Consider the following 24989-nt stretch of genomic DNA (forward strand, 5'->3'; position numbering starts at 1 on the left):
AGCGTCATTTGTTGAAGTGACCATCTTTTTCCCATTGGATATTCTTTCCTGGTTTGTCAGAGATTAGTTGACCATATATTTGTTGATTCATTTCTGACTTTCTAGTCTGTTCCACTGATGTGTCTATTTTTGTGCCAGTACTTTACTGTTTTGATCACTACAGCTTTGTAATATAACTTAAGTCTGGAACTGTGAAGCCTCCAGCTTTGCTTTCTTTTTCAAGGAGGACCTATCATTTTTTAAAGGAAATTTGCCTGAAGGATTTATTTATATCCATAGAATTAATAGAAGCAGCATTTCTCCCTACTTGTGGTCATATGCCTTGTAATCCACTTGTGGCTTTATTCTACATGTGTTAATGTGTTCTGCATCAAACTGAGTCATTGTTTCAAGCAACAGAGCATATTCTTTGTAAAGTTTTTGTATATTACCAGTCTATATAAGTGGATATTATCACTCAGCAGCTATGTCATATATCCCATAAACATGGTTAAAGAGATTTATAAGGAGTTCCTTCTGCAAGAAGCCACTTATAATTTACTTAGTGTTGGTTGTATTTTCATGAGTGGTTTTTCATATGATAACAAGCCCTGTTTTGTGCATTTTATAATTTTGTACCAGAACCTTTTAACTTTAAAAAAAAATGTTTCATTGAGGAACCTTATCCTTAGAGACACATTCTTTATGTTAAGTATCTTGATTTTTAGGATTTTAAAGGGTTAATGCATTACATCCCTTTCCCTCTTTTGGAGCCACTAGAGAAATAAGAAAATTCATTATTTTGGGGCCAAAATATCAGCTTTTTTACTGATTAAAAATTGGTTTGGAAGAGTTAGCTTTGTGTAACTCAAGTGTGCTTCTTAATACCTAATCTCAGAATTCATTTACCCACCACACTGCAGGATTACTACTGGCAGTTTCTTGGGACATGTCAGAAAGCATTAATAGGAACTTGTCTTTGCAAGAGGATGGTCCAGCAAAGCATACATATCCAGTTAGTTTTCTCAGGTAACTTCTCCTCCCAAAGCAAGGAGTGATGAAGGGTAGAGAGAAACCAGGCTTATTTCCAGCTGAAGTTCTTCCTCTTAGAAACCTTAAGCAAAGAAAATGAAGCTTCACTCATAACCCTGAATAGTGCTTTTAATTGTTCACAGTGAGACTTTCTTTCAGGTTTTACTCAAGAATGAATCTCAACTTTTACTTAAATACATATATGTATGTATAGTTCATATATATTTAGTACCTATATACGTTTGGTCTTTGACAGTAGACTTTCTATAAAGAACACTTGTCTTTATACTCGTCTTGTTCTATGTAACACTTGTCACCAGCTGTTACTATTCCTGGCCTCAAACAGGTATAATTTTTTAGTTTCCTTTTAATTGTCTTTAAAGGGTCAGCTGCTTTTGCTCCACGGCATTAATTAAACACTAATTTAGAGCCATAGTGACATAATTGTTAGAGAAATGAAAAATTACCAATTTCTCTAGTCCCTGCTTTCTTCATCTATAAAGAGAAAGTAGATTTTCTATATGATACTATCTAGTTCTGAAGTTCTGATGTCATGTAAACAAACAAAATTCTGTGTTCTAATTAAAAATACTGTGAGGGTGCCTGAGTGTCTCAGCAGGTAAAGCATCTGACTCTTGATCTCAGCTAAGGTCTCAGAGTTTCTGAGTTCAAGCCCCACATTAGTCTCAGTGCTGGCAGCACAGAGCCTGTCTGGGATCCTCTCTCTCCCTGACCCTTCCCTGCTTGTTCTCTCTCTCTCTCTCTCTCTCTCTCTCTCTCAAAATAAGTAAATTAACTTTTTAAAAAAAACATTTAAAAAAAATAAATAAAAATACAGTGAGGTGTAATCTTTTTTGCTTAATAAATGTGCCTCTTCAAGAACAAAATGTTTTATGAATAACATTTAAATGTAGATTAAGGTTCCTATTAAAATAAATTTGAGGGGCGCTTGGGTGGCTCAGTTGGTTAAGTGTCCAACTTGGGCCCAGGTCATGACCTCACAGTTGGTGAGTTCGAGCCCCACATCGGGCTCTGTGCTGATGGCTCAGAGCCTGGAGCCTGCTTCAGATTCTGTGTCTCCCTCTCTCTCTGCCCCTCCCCTGCTCTGTCTCTCTCTCTCTCAAAAATAAATAAACATAAAAAAAATAAAAAAATAAACTTGAAAACTGATTTTTTTTTTCAGTTTATTTTGTAGGTGATGAAACTAACATATAGCAGAGTTAAGAAATGTATATTGGGAATAGAATCCAGGTTCATTATATGTACCTACTATACTAAGTTACTTGGTGTAAATGATATGGGACCATAAGTTTTATCATCTCTACTTACTTACACATACTCTCAATATATATCCATAAGCACCTTAAAAATTGTTATAAGGTAAGATTAGGTTTCATTGTCCATATTGTACTTGTTGTGTAAGACCTTAACAAAAGGAGTGCTTTTAAAATGAAGCTAGTATTATTATACTAATATTGTTTAAATATCCCCTTCTGAAGAATTGTATTCATTCATCAGTGTTTTAGTGTCAAGTGATGTTCTGATGGAAACTTTCAGTGTTCAAGACAGAAAAAAAAAATCTATTTACAGTTGTATTTTGAGAAGATAACTTTATAAACCAATTTCTATTGAACATAAGCAATCTTAACAGTGGTATTGACAATAGCCTTAGATGTTTAATTCTTTTTATGTTTAAGTTTTATTTTTTTTATTTTTGCACTCATAGTTAAAAAAATAATGTCAATCCTGTGAATAATATCTTTAACATGTTTTATCTTTATGTGTATATATGTTAGATGGAAGATGGTGCTCCAAAGCATATCATCCAGATGACGGGATTTAAGATGGAAGAAAAGGAAGCTCTAGGCAAATTGCTTTTAAAACTAGATTGCACTTTTATTAAGAGTGAGGTGAGTACAGAAACTTACCAACTATTTAAAATAGAATTGAAAAATAATATTGGCCTAAGAATGATAAAATGTCCTCTTGATATTATAAGAATAAAATAAATGTGCTATAAAGGAAATCTTACCTTAGTAACGTTTCTTCACTTGGATTTTTTTCTTCCAGAAATACAAAAATTGTACACATCTTATAGCTGAACGCTTGTGTAAAAGTGAAAAGTTTTTAGCAGCTTGTGCAGCAGGTAAATTAACTACTTTCCTCCTTGAATGAAAATCTTCATGTGAAAAAAGAAGTACCTTCATCACCAAAAGATAGTATGCTTATTATATCAAATAAATGTGGTTTTTCCTGATATTTTTCTGAAAATATATTATAATATTTTTTTGTTTTATTTTTCTAAGGAAAACTTTGTAACACACGAAAATGTATCAAAGAGGCAGAAATCCTTAACTTTACCAAAGACTTAGTGTCTTACATAAATGTTTTATGTCAGAAAAAAAAAATTAACAAAAAAGATAGGCACAAAATGCCAAAAAAAAAAAAAAAAAAAAAAAAAGCGTTTCTTGAAGCTTCAGTGAACTGTTCTAGTCAAGTTTTCTTTGATCTGTTGTTGAAAAGAGACTTTGTTCTCCTTCTACGGCCTCTGTTCCCACCCATGCTATGAAGCAATGATCATGCTGTTTTGTTTTTCTAAGATTTTAAATTCCCTAAGTCCAACTTGGGATTTAGTGTCCTCCCTTCTATCTTTGTCATCCTTGATGTTCCTTTTGTTGTTTCTTTTACTGTGATTGATCTGGCATGTCATCAGTCCACTAATTTTCAGAAAAAAATTATATATAATGCCAGTAAATTTATTATTTTTTAGAGTAACTCACCAAAAGGATACTTGGATTCATTTTTATATCTGAAAATGAAAACCTATACTGTCCATGCTGTTGAAAACAATTACTGATGCCCAGTTAAAGAAGGTGCAAGAGTGTTTGTAAATTTCTTTTACAAAGTGTAACGTTGCTGTAAACATCATTGCAAAAGTTATTAGCATAGGAGGAAAAATATAAATCTCAGCCAACTTGGTGAATAGTAATAGTAGACATAATTTAAGTAATACCACATGTATTTTATTAAGCCTTGGGTTTGTATTTTCTTCAGTAATGTTTTTAGACTTAGAATTATTATGGGAAAAATTGCATACAATGTTCAGTGACATTGTAACCCTCTACCAAAAATTTGGGGAAACAAACATAATTCAAAGATCGTGTTGGTAACATAGCCTAAAGGTCTCATGTTGAAAAAGGTCAAACTTTATTTGATATTTAGTCCTTATTGTTTACCATTCATTAGAACCCAAATTATTTTGTGACTGACAGTTGGTTTGCTTTCTAGGAAAGTGGGTACTAACTAAGGACTACATAATTCATAGTGCCAAAAGTGGCAGATGGCTTGATGAAACAACTTATGAATGGGGCTATAAAATTGAAAAAGACTCTCATTATTCGCCTCAAATGCAATCTGCACCTAAAAGATGGCGTGAAGAGCTGAAACGCACTGGTGCTCCAGGAGCCTTCCATAGATGGAAAGTTGTCCTCCTTGTTAGAGCTGATAAACGAAGTGATTCTCTTGTAAGGTAAGAGGAGTTCAATCTCATGAAAGCTAAAGCAATGAACAAAAAAAAATAATTTTGGTTTGCATGAATACCTTTTTGAATTTCTTTGAAATTTGTGATTTAGTCCAATTGAGCCATGATGATTTACTCTTTAAACTCAGAGTTAAGTCATTCTGTACATTTAAGTATATGTGTCTACTAGAACAAAATCTATTTTACAGTATTGATTTAGATTACTCTTGGGGTTTCTGTTTAACTTTCCATGTTATTTGTTTTGGGTAACTCAAGCAAAATAAAGCTTAAAAGATTTTGATTTTAGTTTTGAAGCAATTTAAAATTTTGTATTACCAAGGCTTTTTCTGGGTCTATATAGTGCAGGCTTCATGGTTCATACTGTTTCCTTTGTTTCTTCCTGTTTTTTACATCATATTTTTAAAAGTCTTCTGAGTAAACTGTATTCTGGGACTGTGATAACTATTAGGGGTGATGCAAGGGCCTTTTGTCACCTGTACAGAAGTTTTATTTATAGGTAAGTAAAATGTATACATTTTAAGTATACATTTTGATGAATTTGGACAAATTTATATACCCATGTTTCCCCCACACACACCCACACTACTGTCAAGATCTGTAACAATTATGTAATTCTACAATGTTCCCTTGTGTCATTGCACATTTAATTTTGCCCCACCAATGTAAGACAACCATTAACTTCCTTTGTGTCACCCACCACACATTAAATTTGTCTTTTTTTTTTTAAGTTCATGTGAATGGAATTCTGTATATATTCCTTTGGTATAGTTTCATTTGCTTAACTCATTATTTTTGAGATTCATCCAGGTTATTGTATCATCCAGATTCATTACTTTTTGTTGCTTAGTAGTATTTCACTTAGCAGATGTATTGCTGTTTATTCACTCATTGATAGACATTTGTTTTTTGTCTTTGTTTTTGTTTTTTTCATTTGTGCTAATATAAACAAAGCTGCCATGAACATTTGAGTACAAGTCTTCATGTATATTTGTTTTTATCTCTCTTGGGTAAATACCAAGAATGAAATTGCTGACTGAGATGGCAGTTGTATATTTAACATTATAGGAAAATGCCAAACTATTTTCTGAAGTTGTGTAAGATTTCAGTTGCTGTGCAATTACTTTGACACTGTTGTCCAAATATCACTTGACTGTAGTTGTGTTGTGTATTTCTGGGCTTTTTACTCCACTGGTGTCTGTGTCTGCCTTATACCAAAAACATACAGTTTTGGTTCCTGTAGCTTTATAATGAGTCATGAAGTCAGGTGGAGTGAGTCCTCCAAATTTGTCTTACTCAAAATGTTTTTGGTGATTCTGGAATATTTATTTCCTTATACATTTTAGAACCACCTTGTCAATTCCTACAAAAAAAAAAAAAAAACCAGCTGGGATTCTGATTAGGATTTTATTGGATCTATAGGTCAAATTGGGAAGAATTGAGATCTTAACAATACTGAGTTTTCCTACCTATATACACCATATCTCTCCAAGTCTTTGATTCTGTCATTAAGGTATTACAGTTTTCATGATATAAATATTGAACATATGCTGTTGCATCTGTTGAGGTAATCAGCATTTTTCCTTTACTCTGTTAATACGGTAAATTATTTTGATTATGTGTAATTCCAGTTAGTTACATACAGTGTAGTATTGGTTTCAGGAATAGAATTTAGTTATTCATCACTTACAGATAACACCCAGTGCTCATCCCTACAAGTGCCTTCCTTAGCCCGTTTAGCCCATCCTCCCTCCTACTTCCCCTCCAGCACCCCTCAGTTTGTTCTCCTTAGTTAAGAGTCTCTTATGGTTTGCCTCTCCCTATTTTTGTCTTAATTTTATTTTCCTTCCCTTCCCCTATGTTAATCTGTTCAGTCTCCTAAATGCCACACACATATGAGTGAAATTATGATATTTGTCTTTCTCTAACTGACTTGCTTCATTTAGCATAATATACTCTAGTTTCATTCATGTCCTTGCAGTGGCAAGATTTCATTCATTTTAATGGCTGGGTAATATTTCATTGTGTGTATTTACCAGATCTTCTTTATCCATTTATTAGTTGATGGACATTTAGGCTCTTTCCATAATGTGACTATTGTTTATATTGCTGCTATAAATATTGGGGTGCATGTGCCCCTTCAAATCAGTACTTTGTATCCTTTAGATAAATACCTAGTAGTGTAATTGTTGGACCATAGTATGGTTCTAGCTTTAACTTTCTGAGGAACCTCCATACTGTATTCCAGAGTGCCTGCGCCAGTTTGCATTCCCACCAACAGGTAAGCATGTTCCCCTTTTCCCACATCTTTGCCAGTATCTCTCGATTTGAGTTATTAATTTTAGCCATTCCAATAGTTGTGAGGTGGTATCTCATTGTGGTTTTGATTTGTATTTTCTTGATGATGAGTGATGTTGAGCATTTTTTCATGTGGCTGTTAGCCATTTGTATGTCTTCTGCGGAGAAGTATTTATTCATGTCTTCTGCCTATTTCTTTACTGGATTTTTTGGGTTTTTTGGGGTGTTTGATAAGCTCTTTATAGGTTTTGGATACTAATTCTTTACTAGATAATGTCATTTGCAAATATCTTCTCCCATTCTCTAGGCTGCCTTTTAGTTTTATGGATTGTTTCCTAGCTGTGCAGAAACTTTTTATCCTGGTGAAGTCCCACTAGTTCATGTTTGCTTTTGTTTTCCTGGCCTCTGGAGATGTGTCTAGTAAGAAGTTTCTACAGCTCTGGTCAAAAAGATGGTTGCCTGTGCTCTCCTGTAGGATTTTGATGGTTTCCTGTCTCACATTTAGGTCTTTGATCCATTTCGAATTTATTTTAGGGTGTGGTATAAGAAAGTGGTTTAATTTCATTCCTTTGCATGTTGCTGTCCAGTTTTCCCAACACTATTTGTTGAAGAGACTGTATTTCCCATTGGATATTCTTTCCTGCTTTGTCGAAGATGAGTTGACCATATAGATGTGGGTGTATTTCCGGGTTTTCTATTCTGTTCCGTGGATCTCTGTGTCTGTTTTTGTGCCAGTGTTATACTGTCTTGATGACTACAGCTTTGTGTTGTAACTTGGAGTCTGGAATTGTGATGCCTTCAGCTTTGGTTTTCTTTTTCAACATAACTTTGCTTATTCAGGTTCTTCTCTAGTTCCATACAAATTTTAGGATTGTTTGCTCTAGCTATGTGAAAAATGCTGGTGGTATTTTGCACTGGGGATTTGCACTGGTATTTTACACTGGGGATTGCACTGAATGTGTAGAATGCTTTCAGTAGTATAGACATTTTAACAATATTTGCTCTTCTGATTCATAAGCGTGGAATGTTCTTCCATTTCTTTGTGTCATCTTCAGTTTCTTTCATAAGTGTTCTATAGTTTTCAGAGTACAGATCTTTTACCTCTTTGGTTGGATTTATTCCTAGTCTGAAGGTTTTTGGTGCAATTGTAAATGGGATCAATTCCTTAATTTCTCCTTCTGCTGCTTCATTATTGGTGTATAAAATGCAGCACATTTTCACACAGTGATTTTGTATCCTGCCACTTTGCTGAATTCGTGTATCAGTTCTGGAAATTTTTTGGTGGAGTCTTTCAGGTTTTCCAGATAAAGGATCAAGTCATCTGCAGAGAGTGAGAGTTTGACTTCTTCCTTGCCAGTTTGAATGCCTTTTCTTTTTGTTGTCTGATAGCTGAGGTTAGGATTTCTAGTACTATGTTGAACAACACTGGTGAGAGTGGATGGCCCTTTCTTGTTCCTGACGTTAGGGAGAAAGCTCTCAGTATTTCCCCACTGAGGATGAGAGTAGTTGTTAGTCTTTCTATTATGGGCTTTATGATATTGAGATGCATTCCTTTTATCCCTGTTTTCTTAAGGGTGTTTACGAATAAAAGGATGCTGTATTTTGTCAAATGCTTTTTCTGCATCTATTGAGAGGATCATTTGGTTATCGTTTCTTTTATTAATATATGATATTGATTTATGATAATTCTTTTAATGTACTCTTGGACTTGCTAGTATCTTGTAGAGAATTTTGTTTTGATGTACATCAGGGATATTGGTCTGTAATTCTTTTTAGTGACTTTTTTGGTTTTGGAATCAAGGAAATACTGGCCTCCTAGAATGAGTTTGGAAGTTTTCCTTCTGTTTCTGTTTTTTAGAATGGTTTTGAAAAAATAGGTATTATTTCTTTAAATGTTTGGTAGAATTCCCCTGGGAAGTCATCTGACCCTGGACTCTTGTCTGTTGGGAGATTTTTGATTACTGATTGAATTTCTTTACTGGTTATGGTTCTGTTCAAGAACCAGCTATTAGTTTTATCTATCCTACGTTTTTTTTTTTTTTTTAATTATTCCTATGTGATTTATTTCAGCTCTAAATTTTATTATTTCCCTTTTCCTGCTGGTTTTGGGCTTCATTTACCGTTATTTTTCCAGATCCTTTAGGTGTAAGGCTAGGTTGTGTATTTGAGACTTTGCTTCCTTTTTGAGGAAGGCCTGAATTGCTATATACTTCCCTCTTAGGACCGCCTTTGCTGCATCCCAAAGGTTTTAGACTGTCATGTTTTCATTTTCTTTGGCTTTCATGTATTTTTTAATTTCTTCTTTAATTTTCTGGATTAACCCATTCATTCTTTAATAAGATGTTCTTTAACCTCCATGTATTGGTGGTCTTTCCAAATTTTTTCTCATGAGTGACTTCAAGTTTCATAGCGTTGTGGTCTGAAAATATGCCTGATAGGATCTCAGTCTTTTTGTACTGGTTGAGGCCTGATTTGTGACCCAATGTGAATCTATTCTGGAGAATATGTGCACTTAAAAAGAGTTTGTATCCTGCTGCTTTAGGGTGAAATGTGAATATATGTTAAGTCCATCTGGTCCAGTGTGTCATTCAAAGCCATTGTTTGCTTGTTGATCTCCTTAGATGATCTGTCCATTGCTATAAGTGGGGTGTTAAAATCCCCTGCTATTATGTGATTATTAATTCATTTATACATTTGGTTGCTTTCAATTTGGGGGCATAAGTATTTACAATTGTTAGATCTTCTGGATGGATATACCCCCTTTATTATGACATAGTGCCCTTCTTCATCTCTTATATAGTCTTTTGTTCAAAATCTAGTTTGTCTAAGTATGGTTACTCCAGCTTTCTTTTGATATCCATTAGCATGATAAATGGTTCTCCATCCCCCCCCCCCCCACTTTCAATTTGAAGTTGTCTTTGGGTGTAAAATAAGTCTCTTGTAAGCGCATGTAGTTGGTTCTTGTTTTTGTCCATTCTGATATGCTGTGTCTTTTGATTGGAGAATTTAGTCCATTTATATTCAGAATAATTATTGATAGATATGAATTTAGTGCTCTTGTATTCCCTGTTAAGTCACTGTGCCTGTAGATTGTCTCTGTTCCTTTCTAGTTTTTGTTGCTTTTGGTCTCTTTCCCGCTCCAAGGCTCCCCTTTAATAATCCTTGCAGAGCTGGTTTAGTGTTCAAGAACTTTAGTTTTTGCTTGTCTTAGAAACTCTTTATCTCTCCTTCTATTCTCAATGATATCGTTGCTGGATAAAGTATTCTTTTGGCTGCATATTTTTCCCCTTTAGCATGTTATGTGTATCATGCTGCTCCCTTCTGGTTTGACAAGCTTCTGTGGATAGGTCTGCTGCTCACCTTATGTGTGTCTACCTTTGTCTGTTAAGGACCTTTTGTCCCTAGCTACTTTCAGAGTTCTCTCTTTTATCTTTTTATTTTCTAAGTTTCACTATAATGTATGTTTTGGTGTTGACCTGTTTTTGTTGATTTCAAGGGGAGTTCTCTTTGCCTCTTATACTTGAATAATGCCTGTTTTCTTCCCCAGATTATGGAAGTTCTAAGCTATAATTTGGTCAAATAAACTTTCTATACCTTTTTCCAGCTCTTCTTCTGGGACTCCTATGATACGGATCTTACTGCATTTTAGAGAGTCACTTATTTCTTGACCTCTCCTTTTTAGCTTGGTTCTTTTCCATAATTTTATCTTCTGTTTACCTATCTGATTCTCTGCATCTTCCATTCTCATTGTAATTATATCCAGTAGGATTTGCATCTCAGTTATAGCATTTTTATTTCAGCCTGAGTAGTTCTTAGGTCTTCTATCTCTACTGCAAGGGTTTCTCTGGAGTCTTCTATGATTTTTTTCAACTAGCTGATGTTCTTATCACTATTGTTCTAAATTCTTGTTCAGGTATATCACTTATATCTGTTTTAGGCAAATCCCTGGTTTTAGTTTCTTCCTGATCTTTCTTGGGAATAGAATTCTTCTGTCTTAACGTTTTGTCTAGGTTTCTGTCTTTTACATGTTATATAAAAACTTGTTTTGTTTTCTGCTCCTGAGTGCAATGCTATATTAAGAAGGGGGATATACACTGTCCAGGGCCTGGTGCTTTAAGAAGTGTTTCTGGTATATGCCCTGTGCACTCTGCTATTGTGATTTGGCTGTTCTTTTCCCCAGGTCAGTCCTTTGCAGAGTTCCTCTTTGCTTGTAGTGGGGAGTGTTTGGACCATTAACAAGGTGTGCTTTGGTTCATTTGTTATAATAAGCCTGATTAAAAAAAGGAAAGAAAAGTCTTCTACAAAAACTAGAGCAGGAAAAAGAATAACAATAATAACAACAACAAAAACGGACAAACAAAATGGACAAAAAAAAAGATCCAAAAAAACGAGAAAAGGAAAGAAACAAACAAAAAACAAATGAACAAAGAAATTATAATCCTGATTCAAAAAGAAAAGAAAGAAAAAAAGCCTGATCTTATTTCCACCAGAACTGAAGCTGACGCTTTGGAGCACTCTATGATCAGTAGACTTGGTGCATGTGGGGGTCCTTTATTGGTCCTCTGGGGGAGAGGCCAGCTGCGCTAACAATCAGACCGGCTCTTGTAAAGATTTCCCTATAGGGCACAGAAAAGTGAGTTTTGATGTATGTGGCTCCAGCCTCTACTGGCAGCACTATGTTGCTTGCTGAAGTCTGACCATGCTGGTGGGTGGGAAAAGATGGCTTCACCTGCTCTCTGGTCCCTGGGAAGGAAAGCTTGCACCTGCTGCTGTTCAGGAAGCCCTCACAAGTGTACATTCTCCCCTTCTGTATCCCAGGCTTCCATCAGATCCCTGCCCTCAACCCGTCTATGCCTGGGCCGTGGACATGCCCAGCATCTAGCTCTCCTATGTTTCATCTTTGGCACAGAACTGAGATTCAAAATTGCAAATCTTCTTACTTTTTTAAATTAAACAAAATTTTTAATATTTATATATTTTTGAGAAAGAGAGAGCATGAGCTCAGAAGGGGCAGAGAGAGAGGGGGAGTCACAGAGTCTGGAGCAGGATCCAGGCTCTGAGCTGTCAGCACAGAGCCCAACATGGGGCTTAAACTCACGGACTGTGAGATCACGATCTGAGACGAAGTCGGATGCTTAACTGAGCCACCCGGGCACCCCAAAACTCCAAATCTTAAAGGACGCATCAGGGCATGGACTCGCTCCTCCTTGCAGTGATGTGCCTGGTGCCATTCTGTTGCAGAAAGTAGTCCCTTGGCTGGGCAGTCCCTTGGAGGTTAGAGAGAAGCACAGCAAAAAGCTGTGAGCACTTTAACCACCTTCTGTGCACACTTATGTCTCTGTCATAGGAAGGTTGCTTAAAGGTGCCAGCCAGGTCTTTTGTCCTTGTAGAGGCAATATACAGTCTTCCAAATGTACTCCAGGAAGGGGAACTTTCTCTCCCATTGTGACCCAGGGGATCCCCCCATCATGCTGTCCATTCCCAGTCTTCCCGTCTTTCTCCCCAGAAGCACTTGCTGCCCACCCAGATCTACTCCAGCGAATGGCACAAACTTCCAGAAACTGAGAATTTCAGCTCCACTGTTGCAGAAACTTGGGATAGTCAGTTCCTCATGATTCCCCCATCAGTGGTTTTGGAGGAGTGCTTTTCTTGCGCAAACCCAACAACCTACTCTCTCTCCTCTCTGAAAAGGCCTCCCACCTTCTGCAGGATTGTGGCTTTTCTCTCTCCCCGTTCCCCTCTCCGCACCGCATACCTGCCACATTCGAATCTCCTTGATATACAGAATCTTCACTTAATCCGCAGATTGATTTCCTAGGTGTTCAAAATGATTTGATGTTGATGTAGCTGTGTTCCGGGGATGAGACTTCCAGGGTCTGCCTAGTATACCACCATCTTAACTCCTCCCCTGACCAATTTAAATGTTAAACCAAATTTGTATTCCTGAGATGAACTGTACTTCATCATAGTGTATTATCCATTTTTAATAATTGCAGATTCTTCAGATATTTTAAAAATTTTGTGTCTTCAGTGTGCAAAACTGACAACTGTAAAAATATATAAATTACATATCATGGATTTTTTTCCCTCCCTAAATAGGAATGAAGAAATGGATGCTCACTCTGACCATTTATTTTCAGTATTTTGCTACAGGTACTAGGCAATATGGTAAGACAAAGAGAATAAGAGGAATGGAGTCAGATATAAAGAAATAAAAATGTCTTTATTTCTAAAAGGTATGGTCATATAATAAATAATTTACCCAGAAAAGCTGTTAGAACTAATTAGTGAATTTAGCAAGATGACAGGATAATAAGTCACTGTACAAAATCAATGGTGTTTTTATATTCTAGTGATGAACAATTGGAAATTAAAATTTAAAAATATATTACCTTTGTTTTTTGGCAATTTTTGTGTGTGTGTGGGTGTGTGTGTATTATTTTCTAATTATTTATGTCATTTGCATGGGGTTCTCTGAGCTTCTTGGACATGTAGTTTTTTTTATCTTTTATTAACTACGGAAAATTCTCAGCCACCAAGTTTTAAATTCTTCTGTTGTGTTCTTTTTCTTGCACTCTGTTACCTTTGTTTAAGACCATTTAATTCATTTCCACAGTTTATGCATGTTCTGTTTTGTTTTTAACTTTTTTCCCATTTTTGTGTTTTCAGTTGGATAATTTCTATTGACCTATCATCAAGTTCATTACTTTTTCATTTGTTTGCAATCTATTCATTAGCCTGTCAAAAAGATTATTGTTTTGACAGTAACTTTTATTTCTATCAGTTTTGTTTTTTTTTTTTTTTTTTTTGAGAGAGAGCATGTGCATACACCTGCACAAGTGGGGAACTGCCAGAAAGAGCAGGAGGGAGAATCCTAAACAGGCTTCACACCCAGTGCAGATATCGAGGGAAACCTTGATTCCATGATCTTGGGATCATGGGTCATTTTTAAACTATTTTGTTTTCTTTGTTTATTTGTTTGTTTGTTTGTTTGTTTATTTTGAGAGAGAGAGAATAGGGGAGGGGCAGAGAGAGAGGAAGAGAGAGAAGCCCAGGCAAGCCCCGCACTGTCAGCACAGAGCCTGGTCCTGGGCTGGATCTCAGAAACCGTGAGATCATGACCTGAGCTGACATCAAGAGTCAGTTGCTTAACCAACTGAGCCACCCAGGTTCCCCTCTACCATTTTTAATGTACTCTATGCACAGTTCCTAATCTCTTAATGCAATTTGATCACTTTATCCATTGTATAACATTTCAGTCATAGTTATTTTAGTGTTGTTTTTTTTTTTTTTTAACTTTTATTTATTTTTGAGAGAGAGACGTAGAACGTGAGCATGGGAGGCGCAGAGAGAGAGGGAAACACAGAATCTGAAGCAGGCTCCAGGCTCCAAGCTGTCAGCACAGAGCCGGACATGGGGCTCAAACTCATGAACCGTGAGACCATGACCTGAACCGAAGTCAGAGGCTTATTAACCCACTGAGCCACCCAGGCGCCCCACAGTCATAGTTATTTTAAAGTCACTTTCTGGTAATTTCAACAAGTGAATCATCTTTCTATGCTTTATATTGCTTTGTCTCTTGACAGTGGTTTGTTTTTCTTGCTTTTTGTGTATGTCTTTTTTATTGCATGTTTAGATATCACAGTACAATAGGGGCTGAGGTAAATACTTCTATCCAACAATGGGCTTACTTTTTCTGTAAAGTAGTTAGTATGGGTAGTTAATCTTGTCAGTTGTTGAGCAGGCACTGGGTTTTTTTAATGCTATAGTTACTTCAATGCATCCTTTCTGATTACTCCAGCCATATATGGAATACAGTTTCTTTGTCCTTGGCATGGGACCTGGGTTGCTGAAGGGGTTTTAATCAATGTCTCTCACTTTCAGCTTTCAATAGTCCCTGCGTTTGCTAGGTCACAGAACGACTCTGTCATCATTGTCTCCCTGTCTTGCTTGTTACTAATATCTAGCTGGTTGGGGGTAAGAGTGGATGTGTTTTTGGTTCTGCTAGAAAGACTTCAGTCTTTTTCTTTCTTTTTTTTTTTTTTAAAGTAGGCTCCATGCCCAGCTTGGAGCCCAATGTGGGGCTTGAACTCATGACGTCAAGATCAAGATCTGAGCTGAAATCAAGAGTCAGACACTTAATCGACTGAGCCACCCAGGCACCCCTGGATATGCTTCAGTTTTAAGCATTCTTTGTGTTCTTGGTGTCTGAGGTTGGGACTTTGTTAATATTTGTGTCTCAGTCCCTCATGGCAGAGAAATTCTGCCTTGTATGTGTTGTTAGGGTTTTGACAACAGAGAATTTCTAGCCTATGTCCCAGTATTAGATCTTTGCTTTCTATTGATGCAGGAACCTAGGTTTGGCTGGCATTTTTTCTGTCCCTTCTGCAGGGACAAATGGCTTTTGTTTCTGTTTCTGTTTCCTATCTAGAAATAGTGAATTATTTTTTGGGTTGTGCAGCAGGAGATTTTCCTGTTCCTTTCCCAAAGGCGCATGGGTTTTACTTACACTCTCCCAACAGAAGCTGTGCATCTTTTCCTGGGTTCTGAAAGTATAGGACTTCTTACCTTAACCACATGACTTAAGATGTTACCTCATATGAGAGAAGAATCCAGGGAAGTGGACCTAGTTTTAGGTCTATCTCTTGATGGCAGCCAATCCCCACTGACCCACCAGTGCTACGAGTAGGGACTCCCATTGGTATCTGCCCTAATTCTTTTTCATAAATGCTTAATAGAGGCCTATGGCAAAGAGCTCGCAAGTGACTGCAGACTTTGCTTGAGTCACTTACTCCCAAATATTATAAATTGTCATGGTACTTGCACTTGACTCTTAAATTTGTTAGAATTTTATCTGATTCTTACTACTTTTATGGCAGCTACTTCTCTCTAGCACCCTGGCAAAATGAAATAGTTTTGACTGTCCGTTCTCTTCATAAAGGGGCTTATTATTATCACTTTTAAGGAAATTTAAGTTTCTTGGTTGGCTTGTTACCTCAGTTCTCTGATAGTTCGTGAAAGGTTAAAGGTTCTGTAGATTATTTGGCTTTTTCCTATTGTTAGATAATAACAGTGTTCTCTTGTGGCTTTCTATATCCTAGGCACAAGTAGAACTTTCATGAAACTTTGGGGATGTTAAAAGTTAATCAAAAACTAATTTTTTAAAAGAATGCTGGCAACTGTAGTTTTTTTTTAGTGGTTTAGAATGATTTCCTTGGAGGTATGTTGCCTTCTGAGGTAGCTACATCCCTAAACTTCTTTCATTATTCTTTGGACTTACGGAGGTGACTTTTCCTTAGGGAATAAAGTCAGTATTCTTGATTCTTAAAAATATTTCCCATATCAAGAAATGGATAAGCAAAAAGAATATCATGATTTCTTCAACATCTTTGAACAACTTATAATTTAAGAAATCACTATAGTACTTATTCTCCATGACACTCACATAGCCCAGGGGCACTTAATTCTTTCAGAAAGTTCTACTCCTACTCTAAGGAAGTAATTGATTTAGATGATGTGACTGAATACACTTTAAAAAAATACTTTCTATACTATTTACATTTTTATTTAGAGTTCTGGAGGCTGGAAAAGCAAATGTTATTTTACCAAAAAGCTCACCAAGTGAAATAACTCATGTGATTGCCAGTAATGCAAGAATCAAGGCTGAGCAAGAAAAAGACAACTTTAAAGCTCCATTTTATCCAATTCAGTATCTAGGGGATTTTCTTTTAGAGGTAAGCAAAATAAATGGTAAACATTTTTGAGTGTTTATTTTATAAAATATTGATACTGTGAAATATGTTAAAAATTAAATTATGTTTTGAATTTTAAAAATACAATGATTAGAAATACATTTGACCCTTGAACTGCACAGATCCACTTTATAAACAGATTTTTCAGTAAGTTGAGTACTATAAGTGTATTTTATTTATGATTTTAACATTTTTTTTCTTTAGCTTTGTTACAAGAATATAGTACATAATACATACAAAATATAAAATAATATGTTACTCAGCTACATATTGGTACAGTGTCTGGTCAACAGAGGCTATTAAGTCTTTGGGGGGCTAAAAGTTATATGTGGAGTTTAAACTTTGGCAGGAGGTGTTCTTGCCCCTAATCTCCACATTGTTCAAGGGTCGGCTATAATTAAAATGACATATTCTTAAAGGCTATAGCTCTCAGTTTTTTAAATATTTGAGAATATTTCTGATAAATGTGAAAGAACCTTGCTTGTTAAATTTGTGTTATTGAGTCTCTTAGTTTTCAGTGCTTTAGTGATGTTTACTACAAAACAATTTTAGCATTTTAATGTCAGTATAAATAAAGTAGCAGTATCATGTAGTATCATGTAAGAATTTGTAATTTTCCCATGGGAAAGGAGGAAGCTATTTCTAAGGATTTAGAAATACTGTTCTGTCCTATTCCTCTGCCTCCCTCTTCCCACTTTGCGCAAATACCACTTTTTAAGTTGTTTGAATTGGAACAGTCCTAGAAGGAATTGTCTGGAGATAAGAATTTTTAAGAAGGGTCACTCAAGGTAAAAGAGAAACTTCAGTGTGTCTAAAAACTACACTTTGATCTTCTAGGAAAAACTGGCTCCTTACATGTTAACATCTCAGTAAGTGCTATAACCTTTTACCTAATAATTTATATTAGAGACCTGGGAATCACCCTTGAAACCTTCCTTTCCCTGATTCCCCACATCTTGTCAATCACCAAATCCTATTGATTTTATTATCTCAAATACCACTTGAATCACTGTGCTTTTTTCTTCCTATGTCTTTTTTTTAATTTTTTTTTTTAACGTTTTATTTATTTTTTGAGACAGAGAGAGACAGAGCATGAACAGGGGAGGGTCAGCGAGAGGGAGACACAGAATCTGAAACAGGCTCCAGGCTCTGAGCGGTCAGCACAGAGCCCAATGCGGAGCTCGAACTCCCGGACCGCGAGATCATGACCTGAGCCGAAGTCAGCCGCTTAACCGACTGAGCCACCCAGGCGCCCCTCTTCCTATATTAACATCATATTGAGTTCATCCTCTTTCCCCTGCCCTCCTGGAATAGACTCTTAATTATTCATCTTTTTACTCTACCTTTTAACTCTTGCTAATCTACTGATTACTCTTAACCTTTTCCTAGTCCATTCTTCTTCCTTCAGAAGGAGCAGCCAAAATGCTCTAAAACAACTCTAATTCTGTCACTGTCCTGTTTAACCCTCCAGTGGCTTCCCATTGCCTTTAGGATAAAGTCCTAAACTTGTAACAATGGCTTAAAAGTTCCCCCACAGAATCCTTGTCAGTCCTGCCTTTAAGGCATATCCTGCTCTACTTTTTCTGCACTCAACTATACAATAACAAAACTGCTTACTGCCTGAAAAAGCCTTCCCCGGTATTCTCTCACTCCCTGTGCCTGCGTGCCTTCTGTCCGTTCATCATTCAAGTTGCAGTTAGAATGATGCCTCTTCAAGGAAGCCTCCCTTACCCTTTGCTAAAATAGGTTCACCTATAATTGTTCTCATAGCATTATTTTGCTTTATAGTTCTTGCCACATTTGTAATTAATCAGCTGGCTGATTATTTGGTTAATGTCTGTTTTCCCCATCTAAACCAGAAGAACCATGTCATCAAGATGATGTCTGACTTTTCCATGATTATATCCAAGTCATCTTGTATAAAGCTTGGCACATGAGTTCTCAGTTTTATTAGGTAAACAGAGAAATTATGAAATATCTCTGAGTCTTCCAAGAGTAGATGTAATATATTACTCTATAATTACCTTTCCCTACTGAGTAGCAGCAATGTAGATTGGAAATTTGACCTTAGTTCAAGGGATGGTTCTGCTTGCACTATGGATGATCTCATCGTCCTTGATAATGATGGTTCTTGGAATGGGCATGTGAGCCAGTTTTGATCCATGAGACATGAAGAGTGGTATGTAAGAGTTTCTGGGAAGTTTCTTCATTCTTCTGAAAAGACCACCACTGGTATCCTGGCTCCTGCTAAATGTGAACATGGAATAATGTAACCTAAATTATTACTAGCAGCCAATTTTTGACCATGAGGAGAGGTAACCTTAGGAATAAACCAGCCTTGTAGATAGCAAAATATACAAACAATGTGGATCCTTACGGAGATACTTGAGTTACTAGATCAGACACTAAAACCTGTCTCGGCCCTGGACCACATTACCATTCTGTGCTGTAAAACACGACCATGTTATTTATATTACTTTGAATTGGTTTTCTATTACTTGCAGCCAGAAGCATCCTATCTGATCTACCTATCTGAATAGTTTAATGGTAGCCTTTACTGTTAATAGAGTGAAAGCCATTCTTAACTAGTTTCGTAAAAGTATATAAATTTTTTTCTATGGAAAGAAATGAATAAAGTGTAAAATTTAATATGCTTTATCCATAGTCTTAGTCTTATTTTACTGCAGTAATATGACAGCATTCAGATTCAGTTGTTGAAATATTACAAGGCAGCAATAGTATACCAAGTAAAAGTAGCAAATAATCTATAACTTAGATTTATTTTTAGAATATATTGTTTTATAAGTTCTAGATTAGGCAGCTGGGAGTTCATAGCCATTTATTCCAAATAAGGAATGCATTTTGTGATCACTTATGATCAGAAAACAGTTACCTTCATTGTAGTATCTTCTTCTACCACTTTGTCATATAGCATATCACATTCCTCATTAGTTGGATTCTGAAGTGTCCTCTGAGAGTAGCCATGTAAAATGACTGAGTTGAAAGTAACAACCAATTGTTGTTTTTTGTTTTTTTTTTAAAAAAAACGTTTTGTTTAACCTACTTATACTTATTTGGAAAGCTACTGAGTAACAGAATCAGGGATCTGTTTATTTAGTTCAGGCTTATAGATCCTTATTGAAGAATTTTGATGTACCAGGCACTGTGCTGAGGAGTAGGGAAAATAAATAAGACCATGTGTCAGACTTCAAGGTGCTTACTATTTAGTTAGTGGTGAAAACAGTACATGGAAACTGTTAATTACATTTAGTGTATAGTGTGTATTGTACGTTGGCAAATTTAAGTACAAGGGATAGGTATTTAGAGAAACAGGTGACTAATGTATCTCAATTGTTTGGCCCAAAGAAGGCCTCACAAAAAAAGAGAAGATATTTAGGAATACTTAAAACTTCTTTTGACTATCAGCCTAAGAAAGAAAGTAAAAAGTGAACCACACAAAGTCTTAGAGAAATATAACAGGAACAATAGAAAAAACATACACTTTTTGTGGCAGATCAACTAATTTGTGACCCAGATGTATAGTTTATTAGTGTTCTGACGGTAGGAAAGTAATTTAACCTGAGACTGAATTTCTTTTTTTGGCTGTAGAGTCATGTTAAATTATTTTTCCATGCTCCTACAACTGGCATGTGTCAGACCAAAAATTTAGAGTCAAGCACTCAGTAAAAAGACTTTTCTTGAACTCCCTTTCCTTTACTCATTTTGGGTATTAATAGATTTCCTTGATATTCACCTGGTGTCTTTCTGGGTATTAAAAATACTTAATTCTGTAAACAGTACTAGAACCAGTAGTCAATCATAAGATCTTGAGACATCATTTAAGAATCAGAGTATAAATACTAGTTAAGAACCATGTAGAGCACTCTTTCTCTACTTGACCTCTCTGATTCTTCATCTCTTCTCATGAAGTCATTCACGTTGTGTGGTAAATGCCATGGCTGAATCAAATAATAAGACTTGAAGACCAGAGCCTATCCATACCTAAGTGCCAAACAGTACACCCCATCAAATACTGAATCAGAAGTCAGGCCAACTGTTACTGCACACTATGCTGCTCTCCTCCTAGATAATAGAATAATTTACTGAATAAGTAGGCTTTGGGTCATCTATCTGGAACACAGCATTATACTATATAAAAGAGACTAGACATAACCCTTTTTGCCTAGGTCATATAGGAGACAAACACTTAACACAATGCCTAGTACATAGTTGGCACTAAAGGAATATTTATAAAAAGAATTAAGAAATGAATATGTACAGATAAATAAAATAATTCCTATATATTTCATTAAAGTAGCCAATTAGAGTATTGGTGGTTTGGAGAAAATTATACATTGATCATTTGCTTAGCTCTATAAAAATATAGATTATTTTAAAAATCTTGTATATGCCATGGTTTATCAGGTTATGATTTTTAATTGTTTAATTTATGTAGAGTACTTGCATTATAAATCTTAATTCACATATCAGTGTATAACATCTGAAACAGATACATAAGTAAATATATTCAGGATTAGAAAACAGTATGTTCTTGCTAGTTGTTAATGATAATGGAATGTTCTGTTGAATATTCTGTTTTACTGGAATCCATGTGGGATTAATTCATTCTGTATTTTAGACATTTTTTGATGATCTGGGCTTGAGGATTTATCCTCCCATTGTCAACCAGGTAAAATTTAAAGCCAGATATTTACTTTTATCCCACTTCAAGGTGTGCTTGTACATTCAGAGTTACTTCTTTCTTTCATGCCAGAAATAGGAAGGAAGAAAGGTATTCCTTTTTCATAGTTTTCGTTTTTACCTTCCTGAATAACTGAAAGATGTCCGTCAGGTACTCCCAGGAATTCTTCTCTGATTGGAAGATTGCAGCCTGCTTAAAGGACCGTCTGTGTACACAGGAATCCCAGTACAAGTGAAAGGGAACCGAAGATGATACCACAGGCCTTACCCATTTCAAGTTCTATCGTAATTGTTTTTTAAGAGGACAGTGATTCTTTAGTCTCAGTGTAAAGGTAGTTAATCTCTGAATACTCTTCTGTAAGGGCATTGTGGGATCTGTTAGGAACTCATCTTTGCTTCCTTCTCTTTACCCTACTAAACTTTTAGAATTGTATGTATAGGTACATATGCAAATGTCTTTAACATTATTGGTAGGTGGTTTATGAATTCAGTTTGGATTTCTTGGCAAGAGAAATTTTAAATATTTGAGATAGAGCTAGGTAAAAATGATTGTTTATCTCTGTTCAAGTAAAATAGGAGCTGTGAATTCATCTATTAAGCCTCTTTTCCTCTTTGTATGTAGTAGACTTTCAGATGAGAAGTCTTACCAGTAAAAAGTTGAAAAATTATCTGGCATGTAATCTATAATCTGAAACTTCTATCTATATTATACCTTTAACTTGGTCAGGAATGAGATAAAATATTTCTGTTCATGATTATTCATAAAAAAGATTAATTGTTGCTAGACCAACAAAGCATTACATTTTTTGGAGATACACAGAAATCACTTTATTAGGACCTTTGTTTTGAAGTTTTTTTTTTTTTTCTGGAAAGAATTTGTTGGTAATAACTTCTGATATAGGAGAATGCATTTTACCTATTAACTAAAGGATTTTGTAATTATAGATACATTTGGTTAACATAAAAAAGTACATAATGTTGAAATTATACTTAACTGATTGAACCATTTATATATACGTACAGAGAGAAATTCAGAATGATGAAGATTCCCAGACCAATTCTGTTTGGAATAAACATAGCAATCAGGAAAAAAACAAAGATTTCTGGAAGGATAGGGGATTTCTTGAAATGAAAGGTGCCTTAAACGAGACCATGCATAGAACCCAGGTAAAACTTTATGGGCCAAAAATGTATATTTCTGGTTCTTATGTAATTGTTTGAGATGCAATATAGCAATGTAGAAATAACACAAATTTTGGAATCAGAGCTAGTATTTGAACCCAGCTCTATGTATTATTATGTGTGATTTGAGCTTACCAAGATACTGCCCTATGTCTCTTCAGACTCTTATTGAAATAATGCATATATGCATATAGAAACACACAGTTCCTAGTATGTAGTGTGTTCTCAGCACATGAGAATTACTTAAAATTCCCCTGTATTTTTAATATGGATGTGTTTCTTATAAAGGACTCTTATCTGTCAGCAATATGTGTATTCATAATTCATGATCTGAAGTCTAGTATTTTGCTGCATACAGAACAAAAATTTTTTTTTTTTTTTAAATATTTTTAATGTTTATTTGAGAGAGAGAGAGAGAATGGGGGAGAGGCAGGGAGAGAGAGGGAGACACAGGGTCCGAAGCAGGCTCCAGGCTCTGAGCTGTCAGGGCAGAGCCCGACACGGGGCTCGAACTCACAAACCGTGAAATCATGACCCGAGCCAAAGTTGGACACTTAACCGAATGAGCCACCCAGGTGCCCCCAGAACAAAATTTTTTTAATGATACAAATGAATTCTGTTTTGATTAAGGAAAACAAACAGGAAGTACTTTGAACTTGGAGCAATGAAATGTACCTTAAAGAAGCATGTATGTGGCTCTCATGTAATATTTTTCAAATAGCAACCAAAAAAAGGTTTTCTTAGTTTTATCCTAGAATAGCTAATGTTTAAGTATGCTCAGTTTCATATTGTGTTTTATAAAACAGACTCTTTAGTTGATGTACCAAGTTCTATACCTAGTTATTATTATTACTTAACCTAAACTAAAATGTTTTTAAATGTGACAAGAAAGAAATTAAAAATTTTGTTTTCACTGCATCTTTTACTGCATCAGAAATTTTACAAAGAGCATTTGAAGTAGTATTTGGAACTTCATAAAATGAACAGTGCCTTAAATTATATATGGAGAGATTAGATAAAACTTTACAACAGATTAAAATATTAATGCAATTTTTTCTGGCTTTTTCAAAGTATAATTGGTATTTATGTGATTTATAAGACTGCTTTCTATGACTACATGTACATGGTCTTAATAAGAGGCTTTTTGAGTCAGTCTGTGAAAAATGCATTATAAACCACACTATAAAAATTTTGACATACAGAAAGGAATTTAAAATGGAGTTACTAAAATAAACTTAGTTTTTATTTAACATGCAAAAAATCAAATGGAGATTTTGTGAAAGATAGGGAAATTAAGAAAAAGACATCAATTTATATTGGATTTAAAATTCAGGTAGAAATTTCTATTTTTAAAAATAAGTTTCTTTGTACAAAAAGCAGACTCTTAAATATAGAGAACTGGTGATTATCAGAGGGGAGGTGGGTGACAGGATGGGTGAAATAGGTGAACTTTGTTAAAGAGTACACTTACCATGATGAGCACTGTGTAATGTATAGAATTGTTGAATCCTTATATGCCCGTAACTAATATAATGAATATATGTAATTTAGAATGCTTGTATAATATAATGTTGTAAAATGAATATAAACAATATGGTTTTAATACTTCTTACTCTGTTTATTATTAAACCTATGTTCTATAAAAAGATTTTTTTGAGGTGTTTTTATTTGATATGCCTAATAATGGCAAGTTTCTATTTGATCTATAGTCTAAAATTATTTTTACAAATATTTGGAAAAATAAAATAATGGAGATAAATAACCTAATAGTGTTTTGACTGGTCATATGATAAATGGTGCGGACAGGGGAAGAAAGATTCCAAGAAAGACTAAGTTAATAAAAGTACCTATATGAAATGTATATGTCAACACAGTATAAACCTTTCATGAACTAAAAATGTGTATTTCTCCGCTTCATCCAAATATAACTAAGACGTAATACAATTCACAAGGCTCTTTGCCATAGTTAATCTCATATGTATGTTACAGAAAACCTGCCTTCCTGAGTAGGTGTTTCTATTGTGACTTGCATTGGTTGAGGCTATATTGCATCCACAGTCTTAACTAAAGTATTCTTACATACACATAGAAAGAAAAGCAAAATCATGATGAAGATGTTAACATTAGTTCTCTTTTGACTGGCCATCACAAAAAAGAAAAATTCAGAGATTCTAATAAAGATTTGAAATTTGTTAAAATGAGAGATGCCCTAGGAAGGTGCACGTATGGAAGTCAGGTAAGATCTTCTAAATGAAAAATAATTTATATTTTACAACTCTTTCTAAATTTACCAAATGTAATGATATTCATAAAATTGCTTCTTCGTAATTACATTATAAAAATGTTTATAAGGCATTTGTATACAATTTTAAAAGTTTGCAAAAGTGACTGCTATCTATGCATCAGCTAGGTTAAGAAATAAGAGCATTACCAGTTTTGTAAGATCCTGCTGTGTGTCATTTCTAAACTGTGTCCTCTTTTTCTCCCTCATACCCACAGATGACCTC

The 24989-nt window shown here is 35.2% G+C and overlaps 1 protein-coding gene across 1 annotated transcript in view; it reads left to right on the plus strand.

The window, feature by feature from the left end:
• Nucleotides 1-24989, plus strand: part of SLF1 (SMC5-SMC6 complex localization factor 1) — an 82661-nt gene that overhangs the window by 8654 nt on the left and 49018 nt on the right. Inside the window, exons 2-7 of the mRNA XM_049648589.1 lie at nt 2808-2921; nt 3082-3157; nt 4300-4540; nt 16419-16581; nt 22324-22467; nt 24572-24718. Coding sequence (XP_049504546.1) covers nt 2808-2921; nt 3082-3157; nt 4300-4540; nt 16419-16581; nt 22324-22467; nt 24572-24718 — 885 coding nt within the window. The remainder of the gene's footprint in view (nt 1-2807; nt 2922-3081; nt 3158-4299; nt 4541-16418; nt 16582-22323; nt 22468-24571; nt 24719-24989) is intronic.

Source organism: Panthera uncia (assembly GCF_023721935.1).
Source record: "Panthera uncia isolate 11264 chromosome A1 unlocalized genomic scaffold, Puncia_PCG_1.0 HiC_scaffold_17, whole genome shotgun sequence".
Classification (NCBI taxonomy): domain Eukaryota; kingdom Metazoa; phylum Chordata; class Mammalia; order Carnivora; family Felidae; genus Panthera; species Panthera uncia.